Genomic DNA, 16,748 nt, shown 5'->3' with positions numbered 1-16,748 from the left:
CAGGTCTTGCCTGCACACCACAGAGAAGCAGTACTAGCAAACAGGCCCAACAACACAGCGGCGCTGGCCCCACAACACACATTCTGCTGTGCTGTGTGGGTGTGCAAGGAGCCAGGCAAGGAGTGCAAGGAGTGGGGCACTGCCTGCTGTCGTACCGCAGGGGGTTGTGTGCGTGTTAGAGGGTGTTAACATGTAGGCAAACGGGATGGGACACCTGAGCTGCACATCAGTGACAGGAACAAGCTGGGCAATGGGTGAGGAACCTGGCATTCCCTCTGTGCTACACAGACCTGTGAGGAATGATCTTCCACAGGAGCAGATGGACAAAAGACTTAAGCAGTAAGGCCAACATCACAGAACCAGTGCTTTCTTCCCATTTCACAGACAGGAAGGAATGTCACAAAGGCATCTCTAACAATTACCACATATGCACATGTGTCTTTGTGACCCAGCAGTTGGCTCTGGGCAGGCACCTGGAAGACCTGGGCCAGTCCTATCCCCACAACCGCCAACACCCGGCTCCCCATCTCTCCATACTGCCCAGCTGAGTGTGCCCCAAGGGCTGCTTGCTAACAGGTGTTCGTGGGAGGAAGGCAAAGGGCAGCATGGCCACTGCCCACGGTCATCTGCATGTACAACCCTGGGAAGAGCCTGCCCACCAACAGGTGGTTCCACCTTAAATGGAAAGTCAAAAAGAAGCAGAAGGCCAAGGAAGAAGTGGAGGTTCAGGGTCCTGTGTACTGGGGAGGAGGACCAGTGAGCCTCTGGCTGCAAACAGAGGATGGCCAGTGATGTGCTGCTCCCTGTCCCTGGGAGGGAAGCACCTGCAGGGTCGTAGAACACGCTGTCGGGGTTAATGGACGCCTCATAGGGCGGCGGTGGATCATCAGGCTGGTCGATGTCTGGGTACTTGTATGCGGTGTAGGGAGGAGGAGGGTCGTGGAAGTGGAACGTGCCGCCTTCTCCATCGTCAGAAAGGTGTAGGGGCGTGAGGCCGGTGCCGAACCCGTCTGGGCCATAATCAAAGCCGGGGATCCTCCGGCCGAGGTTGAAGTGGTGCACTGAGCAACAGCAGGGAGAGACGAGCAACAGCTGAGTCACCCAGAGGCCCACGGCATCTGACATCCCGACTGTCACACTTGTGTGCCCAGCTGCCCACATGAGAGCCCTGAAGCTCTGATGCGGACCCCCCTCCTTCAGAAAGTCCCTGCCCCTCACCCATGTGCAACCCATCATGACATCCTGCCACTTGCACCGCCCAGTCCTCACCACACCTCTCCAGCTCGAGTGTCTTTGTAGATGACTAGGTGAAAACTGAGGGTCTGTGGAAGGGCTGTGCTCTGAGGCCCCCAACTGCAGCTGGCACAGTCCCTTTGTATTCCTACCACCTTGATTCGGGGCCCTCCCCGGAGGGTCTGTACCCATCCCACTGCTCCCCACACAGACTGGGGACTGGGCGCTAGGGAGCACGGCTTGCTCACTGACACAAGGTGATTCCAGAAGCTCTACGGAGGGCACAGGCCACAGCAGAGAACTCTCTTGCTGCAGTGAACTTGGGCTGAGGAGGGCCAAGTCACACTCTAAGCTGCCTGACAGTCACGGGCGTCTGCTGCTCTGCCCTCTCTGCCCACGGCAGGTGGCCCCGCTCATGGTCCAGGCCGTCAGAAAAGGTAACATCAACTATCTAAACATACAGCGGCAGCTGCCTGTCCTGTTTCAAGGTCTGGAGGGCCGGGGAGCCTGGGGGCAGCTGGCACTGAGGGCGCACCCCTCCCTCCACACATCCACGGCCTGATTTTGGGTCCCAAGGACAGCTCCTCTAGTTTCCCAGGTGTGCACTCAGCCCAGGAGCAGGTGAGTGGGTGGGACAGGGACACCCCACCAGGGCACCCCTATCATCTACACCCTCTTGCCTGTTCCCTTGCCCCCCTTCCTACTTCCAGTACCCTCTCACCCTAAAGAGGACACAGCCCAGAGCAGGGCCCCCGCTGTGGCTATTATAGGTAGGGCCAAGCACACTCACAGTTTGCTCCAATCAGGGACTCAATGCGCTCCCGGCGCCTCTGGCGAAGCCGGTGGACCATGAAAAGCAGAAGCGACAAGATGAGGAAGGAGGAGATGCAGCTAACGATCAGACGCATCCCACTGGCCATGGAGTCAAACAGGCTGTTGCCATCTGTTACAAGGAGAGGAAAGAAATCGGCTGTTCTCAGAAAAGGAGAGCCTGATCCCCAGTGCTTAGTGCTACGGGAAGGCCACAGCCCTCCACCACCAGGCATCTATGTGGAAAAGGCAACTTGCTTCCTGATTCCCTGCACTTGACGTCTTAGGAGAGATGGGAAAAATGAAAACAGCTGAAAGTCAAGAATACTGTGGTTACATCAAAGGAGAGAAGCAAATCATGGGCCAGGAAAGATGTTTTACCTTCCAGTCTAGCACTCCTAAGTGCCAGGCAATGCGCCCCTTCTGCCTAAAAGCTGGCGGGTGCTGTGTTATGGGCCCCTGTGTCCCCAACCATATAGTACAAAATCGGGCAGATATGACCGAGCCACTGGACTCTAGACCAGGGATGCTCACCTGGGCGACTCTGCAACTTCCAGGGAACATTTGGCAATGCCTGGAGACTCTTTTTCATCAACCACTTGAGGGGTGGAGGCACTACTGGCATCTAGTGGGTAGAGGCCAGGGATGCTGCTCAACATCCTGCTATGCACAAGAAAGCCCCACATCACAGCACTCAGCCCCAAATGTTGACAATTCCACCCTGCCTTACCCTGGCGCACACCGGTGCTGGTTAGGTGCTTGCTATGGAGCTGCTGTGGGTAGGGCAGAGATGATGATCATGGGATGAGGGGTGAGGGAAGAGAACTTGCACTGGCTGAGTGCCTACCGTGTGACGGACACCTCCAGGGGCTCCTACCTAGACGAGATGAGCCACTCACACCAAGTCACAGAAGAGCAGAACCAGGAAGTGGTCCCAGGAACACCTGCCTCCACAAACCCAGAGGGAAGGCCAGGGAGGCTTCAGTGCAGGGAGGGGGGCAGGCACAGCGAGGAAGTGACCTATAGCCACTGGAAGCAGGACTCTGTGTGGGTGTAAGGGCCAACGACTATTGTATCAATCCATACCAATGCAGATGGTCAGAGCTCACACTTGCCCTCCTCCCACGGGAGCCAGAAAGCTTCCCTCAAAGCTGCATTTATTGCTGACAACACTTGGGAAGTAAATATGTGGAAATGATACATTCTCTCACCAATTAGCTGCTTTTTTTGGTGCCTCTGATCCTCTTCCAGACTCAAGGGAACATTTTGTCTCTGTCTGTGGGAGGAAGTCTGTCAGCCCAGGGGGCTACTAACATGTCTATTAATTGGTGGTCAGCTCAGAGATCCCAAGGGAGCACCTAAAGGAGCAGCCCCTTTGCAATGACTCTTAATCACTTCTAAAATAAACCCAAGGACACAGTCAAGGTCCCTGACCATTCCTCCATGATGATTACCAGGAAGGAGGAAGCATCTCCTAGAAGAAAGTCACCTGCAGTCAGACACAAAGATGACAGCACTGTTCTAGGGTCAGAAGCCAGAGATCCCTGGGGACTCGCCACAACTGGTCCCTCCATGGGGCTCTGGACAGTACCAGACGGGGCTGTGTTCTGTCTTCCAGGCTACTGGTCCTTAGTTAACCCTTGGGCCCCAGAGGACATGTCTTGCTGGGGAAGATGCTGTTGCAACTGAAGGTGCCCTGAAGTTCACCTGGCCTGGCCCTTTGTCTGATGCTTGAGTCATCCCAGGTCCTTTTCACGCAGCTGCCCAGTCTGTGCATGAAGAACTTCAGTGATCAGGAACTTAACCATTTCACTGAGCTTGGTTACATGGTTAATGGTTTCAAATCTCCGTCAGAGATGGCAGGTGAAACAGAAGCTCAGCAGGAATCAGAGGCCAATGCCCTGGATTCTAATGTGGGCTCTGCTCCTGGCAGCTGTTCTGCTGGGCACCTCGTCTCACCTCTTGGGAGCCTTGTGACCCCAGGCTTCCCCAGGGCACCAGTGCAGGACGGGAATGGAGAGCACCAGTTGCTCTGTGCCTCAGCCACCCACAAAGCTGGCAATTCTGTTATTTTCATCTTCCATTAGGTGTGGTGGCCCAAGTGCATTCAATTTGTTTCCCTAGTGACCAGTTGAACACCTTTTCAGCTGTTTGGCTGCCATCATGTGTCTTCTTTGGTGAAGTGTCATATTAAATCTTTTCCCCACTTTAAAAAAAAAAAAGTTTATTTATTTATTTTGAGAAAGAGAGAGAGCATGTCTAGGTGCAAGAGGGGGTGGGGCAGAGAGAAAGGCAGAGACAGAATCCCAAGCAGGCTCCGCACTGTCAGTGCAGAGCCCAATGTGGGGCTTGAACCCACAAACTGTGAGAGAGACCATGACCTGAGCTGAAATCAAGAGTCAGATGCTCAACTGAGCCACCCAGGCACCCCTCCCCACTTTTTAATAGGGTGGTTTGTTTTCTTATTATTGGGGTTTGTAGAGTCTTTATATACTCTGAATACAAGACTCTGTCTGACTTGTGTTTTGCAAATATTTTTTCTCTGCTGGTGGCTCATCTTTTCATTTCCTTAAGCAACTTTTTTTTTTTTTTTAATATATGAAATTTATTGTCAAATTGGTTTCCATACAACACCCAGTGCTCATCCCAAAAGGTGCCCTCCTCAATACCCATCACCCACCCTCCCCTCCCTCCCACCCCCCATCAACCCTCAGTTTGTTCTCAGTTTTTAAGAGTCTCTTATGCTTTGGCTCTCTCCCACTCTAACCTTTTTTTTTTTTTTCCTTCCCCTCCCCCATGGGTTTCTGTTAAGTTTCTCAGGATCCACATAATAGTGAAACCATATGGTATCTGTCTTTCTCTGTATGGCTTATTTCACTTAGCATCACACTCTCCAGTTCCATCCACACCTTAAGCAACTTTCAAAAGCAGAAGTTTTCAATTTTGATGAAGTCCAATTTATCAATTTTTCTTTTTTGGATCATGCTTTTGATGTCAGCTATAAATGTTGCCTATCCCAAGGTCACAAAGATTTTTGTTTTCTTTTAACAGACTTTATTTTTTTTAGAGCCTATATTTTCTTCTAGAAGTTTCTGAATTTTGAGTCAATTAAAAAATTTTTTTTAATTTAAGTTTATTTATTTATTTATTTAGAAAGAGAGAGAGAGAGAGAGAGAGAGAGAGAGAGAGAGAGAGAGAGAGAATGGGAGAGCAGGGGAGGGGCAGAGAGAGAAGGAGAGACAGAATCCCAAGCAGGCTCTGTACTGTCAGCACAGAGCCCGATGTGGGGCTTGATCCCATGAACCACGATCATGACCTGAGCCGAAATCAAGAGTCAGATGCTTAACTGACTGAGCCACCCAGGTGCCCCTTAAGTTAATTTTTATACATAGTAGAATGTGTAGTTAAAGGTATGTATGTGTATATATGTGTGTGTATGTTTGCATATGGATGTCAAATTTTCCAGCACCATTTGTTGAAAGATTATCCTTTCTCTATTTAATTGTTTTTGTACCTTTGTCAAATATCAGTTGACCATATAAGTGTGGGACTATTTCTAGACTCTATTCTAGAGTCCACTGATCTATATATCTCTTGATAATACTGCAATGTTTTGTTTACCAGGACTGTACACTAAGTTTTAAATCAGGTACCATGAATCCTCCAACTTATTAAAAACTGTCTTGGCTATTCTAATTCCTCTGCCTTTCTACATAAATTTTAGAATCAGTCTGTCAATGTCTGCCAAAAGTCTGCTGAAATTTTGGTTGGAACTGCACTGTATCCATAGATAATTTGGGGGAATTAACTGTATAATGATACTGAGTCTTATGATCCATGAACATGGTACACCTCTCCTTTTATTTACACCTTTGATTTCTTTCATCAGTATTTTATGATTTGTAGCATACAGACTGCACATATTGGTAGGGTTTATACCAAGGATTTCATGGTTTTGGTACTACTGTAAGTGGTACTTTTCTTAGAAATTTCAATTTCCAACTGTTTATAGGCAGTATATATAAAAACAATGTAGTTTTATATATTGACCTTGTATCTGGAGACCCTGCTAAAGACACTTATTAGTTTTGGTATCTTTCCTGTAGATCCTCCGGGATTTCCTATGCAGACAATCATGTCATCTACTAAAAAAGATTATTTCACTTTTCTCTTCTGGTCTGGATACCATTTCATTTTCGGCATTGCCCTTAACCTCTTGAACAACCCTAAACAGAATAAGAGCAGATATCCTTACCTTATTGAAGGGGATACTTTCCCAAAGTCCCCAGTTTGGGTGGCAGTGTCTCTGTCCTTTTTGGAATACAGGCATTTCCCAGGAGAAAATGCTCCAACCTGGGAAGCAGTCAGGAGCCTGCAAAAGTAAGGCTGAAGCAAGAGGCAAGGAGAGGCCCTGGATAAGCTGCTCTGGCAGCACAGGAGAATGGCCTACAGCAGCTATGGTCTCATCCAGAGGCCCTGAAAGCCCTGCTCTGCTGAGAAGTCCTCAGGGTTGGTTAGGCTCTACAGGCCTTATATATGTCTAATCATTCTTACAAAGCTTGGATGGAGAGGTAAGGCAACACTGGTAGACTCCTAAGAAATGGAATGAGAAGTCCAGATGATGTGACTTGTGAAAACCAGAGTTTGACCCATGTGGAAAATAAGTGAGTTGGAGGCTCAGAGTGATGTGGCCAGGACACAGACCTGGTAAACAATGAATAGGTGCTTGTCAGAATCCCATAGGAATTCATCCTACACAAGAGGTAGCATCTACCATGTGGGATAGGGAGGCCCAAGTATACTTTCACTGAACTCCATGTTCCCTGATGGCTCCATATCTGATTGCACGTTTGGGACGTGTGCCAGAGTGCCCCATTTGGCTAAATCTCAGATACCGCTGACATTACTTTGCCCTCTCCCCAGAAGCCTTCCTGGCATGCAGAACATTGACAGCTCTCTACTCAAGGAGAGCTTTTGTTGTTGTGGCCCTCATGGGCTAACTCTAGCTGTTGCACCAGCACTAGGCAAACCAGTATCTCCTTCACAGGGGCCCTGGAGGTTGGAGATGGCCTCCCTGCCCTGCCCAAGCTGTTCATCTACAGGGTCCACAAGCTCAGGAACGGCCACAAGTCCCTGCTCTCTCATATTGCAGCAGCCAAGATAAAAAACAAATTCATGCTTTTGATTTACATTTCTCTTAAGATCATCAATTTACAGAGATGCCAACTGCACTGGTGTGGAGAACAATCCAGCATGCTGTATGGAGTGTGATGCCCACTCATGGTCCTACAGATTACGTTGCTATCTGTTGCTCTTTAGTGTGTGTGTGCGTGGAAAAGGAAGGAAGAGGGTTATCCAGAGACCACATGCCTACATAGTGTCTAACCACAAAGCACCACCTGGTAGAAAGGAGTTTTCTCTTGAAATTGAGAACAATATTTAATCTTTTTCTTGAAGATTTTAACAGTAAAAATCGAGGACTATAAGCAGTAAAAAGTGTCATTATCCTCCAGATCACCATAGCCAAGAAAGAGCTCAAGTAGGGACATAAGTCTTGAGAAAGACATGCCAGGTCTGAAGCTATCATTTACAAATGATTCATGAACAGACACTCACACTCAAGTTCAAGTTCACTGGTGCACAATACCTATTACCTGAGAGCTGACATGAGCCAACTTGAGAGGTGGCAGTTAGAGGAAGCTGGGTCATAGGACACACACATGCCCACAAGAGTAATTGGCCAGTTCTGTGAACAAATGCTGCCACTGCTGCTATGCCATGTGCCATGAGCTCTCATAAGTCCCCACCACTGAGAAAGCAAAAATACATGTAGGCTCCAGCTTGGAAGAGGGAGGCTGACTCGTGACCCACCATCAGTCTCACCTGGGTCCAGGCACATGAACTTGCAGCACTCCTTGGGGTCCTTGCGGTACTGCTGGCAGCCCTGGGGCCTCTCACAGAGGGCAGCCACACACATCTCAGGCTCCCCACCGTGGCAGGTGCAGCTCAGGCATGGGTCGTCTCCTTTGGGGGTGAAATAGAACCCTTCATCCACCACATTGTCCTTGATGTCAACACATGTTTGACCTGCAACAAACCAAACACACACATGCCTATTACATATGCATTATCAGCAGGAGCCCTGACTCTCTCCACCTGGGGGGCAGATGACAACAGAGGAGTTGGCAAGATCAACCTGGGAGCCCTCCCAGTGCTGGAGTGTGTGAGTCTGCCCCATGGCCGCAGGGAGTGGCTATCTGAGAAAGGTCACTACAGCTCACTATTAGGACAAAGCACACCTGGCCATGAGCCCAGACAGCTATGAGAGAGAAGAGTGCTAGATTCCGGGGAAAAGCCCATGGAGAAGGATTTGCTTTTAAGTGTTTGCCTAAGCAGTTTACTTAGAGGCTTCCTCAACTTTAAGATGGCAGCTGCCGTGTCTATTAACCATTTTGTGACACATTTGAGAATGTGTCTCAAATGAGTCTCCCGAGAAGCTGCTGGTTCTGCTTGTGAAGACAGTTCACCAGTCCTAAGGCAGACACATTGAACTGTATGCAGAGCTGACCTGGGGCTAGAGGAAGAGAAATAGCCATGGCCAGAGACAAGAGGGAGTTGAGAAGTCAGACTTTTTCTTCCAAAGTCAGCAAGCAGACACAACAGATGCCTGGGGGAAGGGATGAGTGATGAGGCAGGGGCAGTTCTCCAAAAGATACATGCTCGGTGAAAAGCAAAGGGACATAAGAAGTCTGTTTCAGTGTCTAAATGGAATAGAGATGTCTAGAAAAACTCATCAGAAATCCCACAACCAGGGGCTGTGCCTCACTTTAAGACTGGCTACATAACTCATGTGGTCAGAAATCTACATAACTCATGTGGTCAGAAATTTTCAGGGCAAGAAACTCACGTAGAATTGTTCTCTGCTAGAAGAGAAAAAGAATGAAGAAAAATGAGCAGCCTTCAGAGAAATGCAGGACACCATCAAGTGCACCACCACAGACAAAACTAAAGTACCAGAAAGAGAAGAGAGTGGAAAAAGAAGAAATATCTGAAGAAATAAGGGCTGAAAACCTGACGAATTCATTGAAAAATAAAACCTATATATGTAGGAAGCATAACAAACTCCAAGTTGGATAAATGCACAAAACCTAAACACATCCGACACATCATAGTAAAAGTGCTAAAGCTGGAGAAACGGTGAAAATCTTAAAAACAGCAAACCAGAAATGACTTGTTACTGATAAGGGGACCCTCAGAAGACTAACAGCTGACTTCTCAGCAGAAAGAACAGAGGCAAGAAGGCAGTGGGTAACAGAACAATGGTGCTCAAAGAAAAAACCGTCAACTAAGAATCCCATATCCAGCAAACCCAGCTTTCCAAACTTGACAGCAAAATAAAGACTTTCCCCAGAGAGACAAGACCCTAGAGAATTTGTTGCTTTCACACTCACCTTACAAGAAATACCAAAGGAAGCCATTTTTTTAACACCCCCCCCAAGGGAAGTTCTTCAGGCTAAAAGCAAGTGACCCTCAGAGAAGAATTTGAGTCCATACAAAAAAAAAAAAAGCACCAGAAAAGATAATTATGTAATTATGAAAGACAATATAAATGAGTATATTTTTCCTCTTAACTGACTGAAAAGGCAATTCTATAAAATACTGTCTTTATATAATGTTGTATTGGGCTTCTAACGTATAGAAATGTAATGTATGTGTTTGCCAATAAAGCCCAAAGGAGGTGTGTGGAAGCAAAGCTGCTGTGGGCTAATAAAATGACTGGGTGGGGCGCCTGGGTGGCTCGTCGGTTAAGCGTCCGACTTCGGCTCAGGTCATGATCTCACAGTCTGTGGGTTCGAGCCCCGCATCGGGCTCTGTGCTGACAGCTCAGAGCCTGGAGCCTGCTTCCGATTCTGTGTCTCCCTCTCTCTCTGGCCCTCCCCTGCTCATGTTCTGTCTCTCTCTGTTGCAAAAATAAAAAAAAAAAAAAACATTAAAAAAAAATTAAAATGACTGGAGGTGATAATTAATAACCACGTATTGTTGGTTTGTAACACTAACAGACCTAATGTATGTAATAGTATTACTATAGAAAAAGGGAAAGGAAATGGAGTTATACAGAGGTAACATTTCACATATCACTGAAATGAACCTTGCATCGATCTGAATAAAATATATATGGCAAAATGCATATGTATACGTACATGGAATTAGTGGTTATAGTTGCACTTACCTGTGAATAAACTAAAGTGCTGAATGGTATACTTTATTTTTTTTTTTTATTTTTTATTTATTTATTTATTTATTTATTTATTTTTTATTTTTTAATATATGAAATTTACTGTCAAATTGGTTTCCATACAACACCCAGTGCTCATCCCAAAAGGTGCCCTCCTCAATACCCATCACCCACCCTGCCCTCCCTCCCACCCTGCCCTCCCTCCCACCCCCCATCAACCCTCAGTTTGTTCTCAGTTTTTAACAGTCTCTAATGCTTTGGCTCTCTCCCACTCTAACCTCTTTTTTTTTTTTTTTCCTTCCCCTCCCCCATGGGTTTCTGTTATGTTTCTCAGGATCCACATAAGAGTGAAACCATATGGTATCTGTCTTTCTCTGTATGGCTTATTTCACTTAGCATCACACTCTCCAGTTCCATCCATGTTGCTACAAAAGGCCATATTTCATTTTTTCTCATTGCCACGTAGTATTCCATTGTGTATATAAACCACAATTTCTTTATCCATTCATCAGTTGATGGACATTTAGGCTCTTTCCATAATTTGGCTATTGTTGAGAGTGCCGCTATAAACATTGGGGTACAGGTGCCCCTATGCATCAGTACTCCTGTATCCCTTGGGTAAATTCCTAGCAGTGCTATTGCTGGGTCATAGGGTAGGTCTATTTTTAATTTTCTGAGGAACCTCCACACTGCTTTCCAGAGCGGCTGCACCAATTTGCATTCCCACCAACAGTGCAAGAGGGTTCCTGTTTCTCCACATCCTCTCCAGCATCTATAGTCTCCTGATTTCTTCATTTTGGCCACTCTGACTGGCGTGAGGTGGTATCTGAGTGTGGTTTTGATTTGTATTTCCCTGATAAGGAGCGACGTTGAACATCTTTTCATGTGCCTGTTGGCCATCCGGATGTCTTCTTTAGAGAAGTGTCTATTCATGTTTTCTGCCCATTTCTTCACTGGGTTATTTGTTTTTCGGGTGTGGAGTTTGATGAGCTCTTTATAGATTTTGGATACTAGCCCTTTGTCCGATGTGTCATTTGCAAATATCTTTTCCCTGAATGGTATACTTTAAATGGGGGAATTGTAAGGTATAGAATCTTGGATTGAGAGTAACTTGTTTTGCGAGTGTTCCACAAGACTAGCAAACATTTCTAATAAATTTTAACTTGATAAACAAATGATAACTTGCAATACGATACTGAATGTCACATGATCACAAAAAGAGTCAATGGTTCTTCTAGCTCTTTCTCTCCCTGCAGGATTGTGGGTGATCATATCCTATGCTCAGACGCTCGGTCTCAGGCCATGGTGTTTGCAGTAATCGGTGATTTTTCAGAATGTTGGAAGGTGCCCGCACTGGCACTACTGTATTTTTTGTCACTTCAAAGCACCTATGGACAGTCCTTTGCTTTTCCATACAAGAATATGCTTAGGAATGCCTTGCTTCATTCTAGGTCAGGCTGCCTGCAGATACAGACCCTTTCTTCTCCTGCCTTATTGCCAGTTACATTAAATACAGTATATGACAAGAGTTTATTAATACTGTACTGTAGTCAACATCTGTGCGAGCATATGCAATGGTTCCCATGCAGAAAAAGATTCCATTGAGGGAACGGATAACAGTGATTCCGTTAGTGATAATGAAAGTTATCTTACATGATAACCCTCCTCTCTCCTGTCTCCCTCACATCAGCCATGAAAGTTTTCAAAGGTAAGTGTAGGTTAATTTATTTTTCTTTATATTCTGTGTTTTATTATTCTGTACTATATTATAGTATTGTAATAATTTTTATATGAATATTTTTGGGTTGCAGAACAAATCACCTGAGTTTCCATGATTTCTTATGGGGAAATATACTTTGATATACAGTGCTTTGGATTACGAGCATGTTTCTGGAACAAATTATGCTTGCAAACCAAGGTTTTACTCTGTGTGAATTTTATCTCGATAAAGATGTTTAAAAAAAATGATGGCTGAGATCTTTCCATAATTAATCAAACACATAAATTCCCAGGGGTCCTAAAAGGACAAATAAAAATAAATCAATAACAGTGTGATGAAATCTCAGTGTATCAACAAAGAGAAACTCTCAAAAGCAACAAGAGAGATGAAGATTATGTGTTCCTTTAGGTAGGCCAGTCAGGTGTGGCCACAAGAGAAGCGACAAGGGAGGCACAGGAAAACAAAGAGTATTATACTCATAGGTCCTGAACCGACAGAGTCCTTGCATGCCAAGAGGGATCACACAGGAAGAGCACCAAGAGTGCTGCTCAACCAAGTGGGTGGGGAGCAGAGAAGGAGCGAGGACCCACAGCAAGAGCTTTACTGGGGGTCAGGGCAGAGAACACAAGTAAAAGCATGAGGGGATTTCACTGGGGCATTTGAAACGTCACTAGGTCACAGACAGGGAAGGACAAGAATGGGAACTTATGGCAGAGGCCAACCTTATTACACTGGGGCCCCTGGCCACCTGGATGGGGTGCTCATAGCAAGTAATAAGTTTTAAAATTTATAATGCACCTACAAGGAAAACCAAGGAAAGGTATACAACAGTTCAGAACAAGGACAGGCAGAAACAATAAAATAACATCTTCAAAGTTTTGAGAAAAAGTAACTGTTAACCTACAAATCTATACCCAGATAAACTAACATTCAGGATTGGAGGCAAAAATTACAGACTTTTCACACAGAGAGTAACAGAGTGTAACACTAACAACACAACCTCTTCTCAAAGAGCTGCTGAAGAATACATTTGAGAGATAAAAAGCCAAACGCAGAAAGAAGTGGGGTGCAAGAGGAAATAATAAATAAGAAACTGATAAACATATGAGCAAATATATATATAAATGCTAACTTCATAAAACAACAAGTGATTCATTTAAGAAGTGTTGAAACAGGGGTGCCTGGGTGGCTCAGTTGGTTAAGCGACCAACTCTTTTCTCTCTTTTTTTTTTTTTAATGTTTGTTTATTTCTGAGAGAGAGAAAAAGAGAGCCAGCAGGGGAGGGGCAGAGAGAATCAGAAGAAGAATCAGAAGCAGGCTCCGGGCTCTGAGCTGTAAGCCCAGAGCCCAATGCAGGGCTCAAACCTACAGACCGCGAGACCATGACCTGAGCTGAAGTCAGAGCTTAACTGACTGAGCCACCCAAGCGCCCCTCTTTTTTTAAAGTTTATTTATTTTGAGAGAGAAAGAGGGAGAGCTTACACATGTAAGCAGGGGAAGGGCAGAGAGAGAGGAGGAGAGAGAATCCCAAGCAGGCTCCATGCTGTTAGCGCAGAGCCCAGTGTGGGGGGCTCCACCTCATGAACCATGAGATCATGGTTCTGAGGCGAGATCAAGAGTCAGACACTAAACAGACTGAGCCACCCAGGTGCCTCAAGCATCTGACTCTTGACTTCAGATCAGGTCATGATCTCACGGTTCATGGGATTAAGCCCCATTTCTGGCTGTATGCTGACAGTGCCAAGCCTGCTTGGGATTCTCTCCCTCTCTCTCTCTCTCTCTCTCTCTCTCAAAAATAAGCATAAAAAAAATAAAAGAAATGTAAAACAAAAGTAACAGACAACATGTATACCCATACTTGAAGCTGGGGACCAACTAGAGCTAAAGCAATATAAGGTCTTTGTATTAACCAGGTGGAAGTTAGAGGCACTGTCTTTAGATTTAAAAAACAAATCAATTATGCCCTTTAAAAATGTAAGGATAACCACTAACAGGAAAGGCAGATATAATTTCTGACCCAGTATAAGAAAAAAAGAGACTAGAGAAAAGTTGATTAATCTCATATGAGTCAGTAAAAGATTTAAAAAAAACAAGCAAAATTCTGGGTAAAGAGCACAGAACAAGGTGCTAAAATCAACTTGAAGACTTAATTAAAAGAGTACAAAAAGACATTAAAAGGAAGCTAGAACAAAAATATTATGTAATAATAAAAATAGTTCATATATATTGAGAGCTTTCTCTATGCAAGGACTATTCTTTGCACTGAGCATATGCTAACTATCTCTCCCAACAACACAGTGAGGTGGGTGCTCTACTACCCCCTGGTTCCTAATGTGGAACCCAAGGACAGAGCTCAAGAAATTGCCCAAAGCCAAATCTGGATTTAGTCTGGCTATCTATTAAGCCTCTTAACACCATTTTGTAGCTACCACTAGAAAAGAAGTAAGACTTTAAGCAAAGCTAAGAAAAACTACTATGGATAAAAAGGGATTGTTAACATCATGATAAAGAGGTTCAATTCATCAAAAAGATATAATAATTATGAATACTTATGCCCCCAGTAACATGATCTCAAGACAAATAAAGCTAAAATTAGAGAATCATCAGGGAAGAATGGATAAATCCGCATCCACAGTGAGAGATTCAAAATATATCTCTTTTTAACAATTGGTGTATCATGCAACCAAAACAGACCTGAACAATCCAAGAGTTTAAGCACATATGGAACAGTAACAAAAATTCTAACAAAAGAACATGGGAATGACTTCCTGGAAAGGAGAAATATACTGACTAGTTAGGGATAGGAAGAATCTTCTGGAGGTTGGGAATATTCCACATCTTGATTTGGGAAGTGGTTATACATATGTACAAATTCATGAAACTTGCATTTAAGGGAAAACTTTGCATACAGGGAAACTAAACTTTAAATGCCTTATGTTGGAAAAAACTAAAAATTAAGGAGATAAGGATCTAACTCTAGAAGATGGAAAAAGAAAAGGGTAAACTTAACAAAAGTAAAAGGATAGAAATTGACAGCAGAAAATAATAGCACAGAAAACATATACACAACAATGACAATCAGTTACTATCCAAAGCTGGTTATTTACAAAGATGAATCAAAGAGTCAAATCTTCCATAAGACTAATCAACGAAAAAGGAGGAAAGCATAAATATTAGGAACCAGGGGAGCCTGATGGCTCAGTCAGTTAAGTGTCTGATTCAGGCTCAGGTCATGATCTCGCGGTGAGTTTGAGCCCCACGTTGGTCTCTGTGCTGACAGCTCAGAGCGTGGAGCCTGCTTCAGATTCTGTGTCTCCCTCTCTCTCTACTCATACTCTGTCTTTTTCTGTCTCAAAAATAAATATTAAAAAAACAAAAGGAATAAAAAGAAGGTCATAATAATAAACATGAATGTTTCAAAAATCTTAAGAGAATGCAGAGAGAATTATATGTACAAAAATGAATTAGAAAATGTAGACATATAGGCAATGCCATAGATAAATAGGACTTACCAAATTGACTCAAAAAGAGCCAGAAAACTTGAGTATGTCCATAATCATTAAAACAACTAAATTAGTATCAAAGATCTATATCCAAAATACACACACACACACACACACACACACACACACACACACACACACGTCTTAGCTCTGTTCACTGAAAGGGCATGAAAGTCATGAGCATAACTAGTGCCTAGGTCCTTTAAGGCTCTTTGAAAAAAGTTTGAGTCCAGAGAGTACAAGATGAACTAGAAAAAGAAAGCAAACAGAAGGAAATAATAAAGAGCAATAATCAAGTGAAATGGAAAAAAGAGAAAAATCAATGAATCAAAAAGCTGCTTCTTTAAGAAAATCAACCAAATCGATAAACCTCTCCCAAGACTGACAAAATCAAAATGGGAGAAACACAGATTACCAAGAGCAAGAATGAAACAGGGATTATTACTATAAATCCTGCAACCATAAGAAGGTTAATAAGAGAATATTATGTATAACTCTATGCTCATAAATTTGAATACTTACAAGAAATGAATCAATTCTTTGAAAACCACAAACTATCAAAAATTCACTCAACATGAAACAGACAATCCAAACTGTCTTATAACCATCAAATAAGTTGAATCCATAATTTAAAAACTCCCTGCAAAAGAAATCTCAGGCCCAATGGTTTCACTGGAGAATTCTACCACAAGTGGGTATGGTTATAAAGGAATAATAGGGAGGATCTTTATGATGTTAGAACTACTCATATCTTGACTATTACAGGAACCTACACAAGTAATAAAATTCTATAGCGCTCTCTCTCTCTCTCTCTCTCTCTCTCTCACACACACACACACACACACACACACACAAATGAGTACAAGTAAAACTAGAGATGTCTGAGTAAGTCAGTGGATTGTGTCCAAGTCAATATCCTGGCTGTGATATTATACTATAGTTTTGCAAAATGTTCCCATTTGGGGAAATCAGGCAAAATGCATAAGGGATCTCTCTGTCTTATTTCCTTTAAATGCATCTGAACCTACAGTATCTCAATAAATAACGTCAAAAAAAAGGGGGGGCGCCTGGACGGCTCAGTCAGTTAAGCATCTGACTTCGGCTCAGGTCATGATCTCACTGCTTTTGTGTTCGAACCCTGCATCGGGTTCTGTGCTGATGGTTTAGAGCCTGGAGCCTGCTTCAGATTCGTGTCTCCATCTCCCTCTGCCCCTTCCCCACTCACACTATGTCTCTCTCAAAATTA

The 16,748-nt window shown here is 44.3% G+C and overlaps 1 protein-coding gene and 1 long non-coding RNA gene across 5 annotated transcripts in view; both read right to left on the bottom strand.

Annotated features, from left to right (window-relative positions):
• The window catches only part of DGCR2 (DiGeorge syndrome critical region gene 2), a 100,194-nt gene that overhangs the window by 3,719 nt on the left and 79,727 nt on the right, over window positions 1-16,748 (bottom strand). For all 4 annotated transcript variants that reach the window (XM_019435535.2, XM_019435536.2, XM_053902278.1 and 1 more), the window contains 3 exons: window positions 7,927-8,130; window positions 2,024-2,176; window positions 825-1,061 (listed from right to left, as the gene is read on the bottom strand). In XM_019435535.2, the coding sequence (XP_019291080.1) occupies window positions 825-1,061; window positions 2,024-2,176; window positions 7,927-8,130 (594 nt within the window). The remainder of the gene's footprint in view (window positions 1-824; window positions 1,062-2,023; window positions 2,177-7,926; window positions 8,131-16,748) is intronic.
• LOC128777036 (uncharacterized) lies at window positions 4,257-7,920 on the bottom strand. Its single transcript, XR_008422189.1, has 2 exons — window positions 4,953-7,920; window positions 4,257-4,611 (listed from the first exon to the last, which is right to left on the bottom strand). It is a non-coding gene; the product is annotated as an uncharacterized LOC128777036 (long non-coding RNA).

This window comes from Panthera pardus, unplaced genomic scaffold (assembly GCF_024362965.1).
Source record: "Panthera pardus isolate Hobbes unplaced genomic scaffold, ASM2436296v1 HiC_scaffold_15, whole genome shotgun sequence".
Taxonomy (NCBI): domain Eukaryota; kingdom Metazoa; phylum Chordata; class Mammalia; order Carnivora; family Felidae; genus Panthera; species Panthera pardus.
The sequence above is the reverse complement of the archived record's forward strand: the minus strand, read 5'-3'. Positions and strand labels throughout refer to the sequence as shown.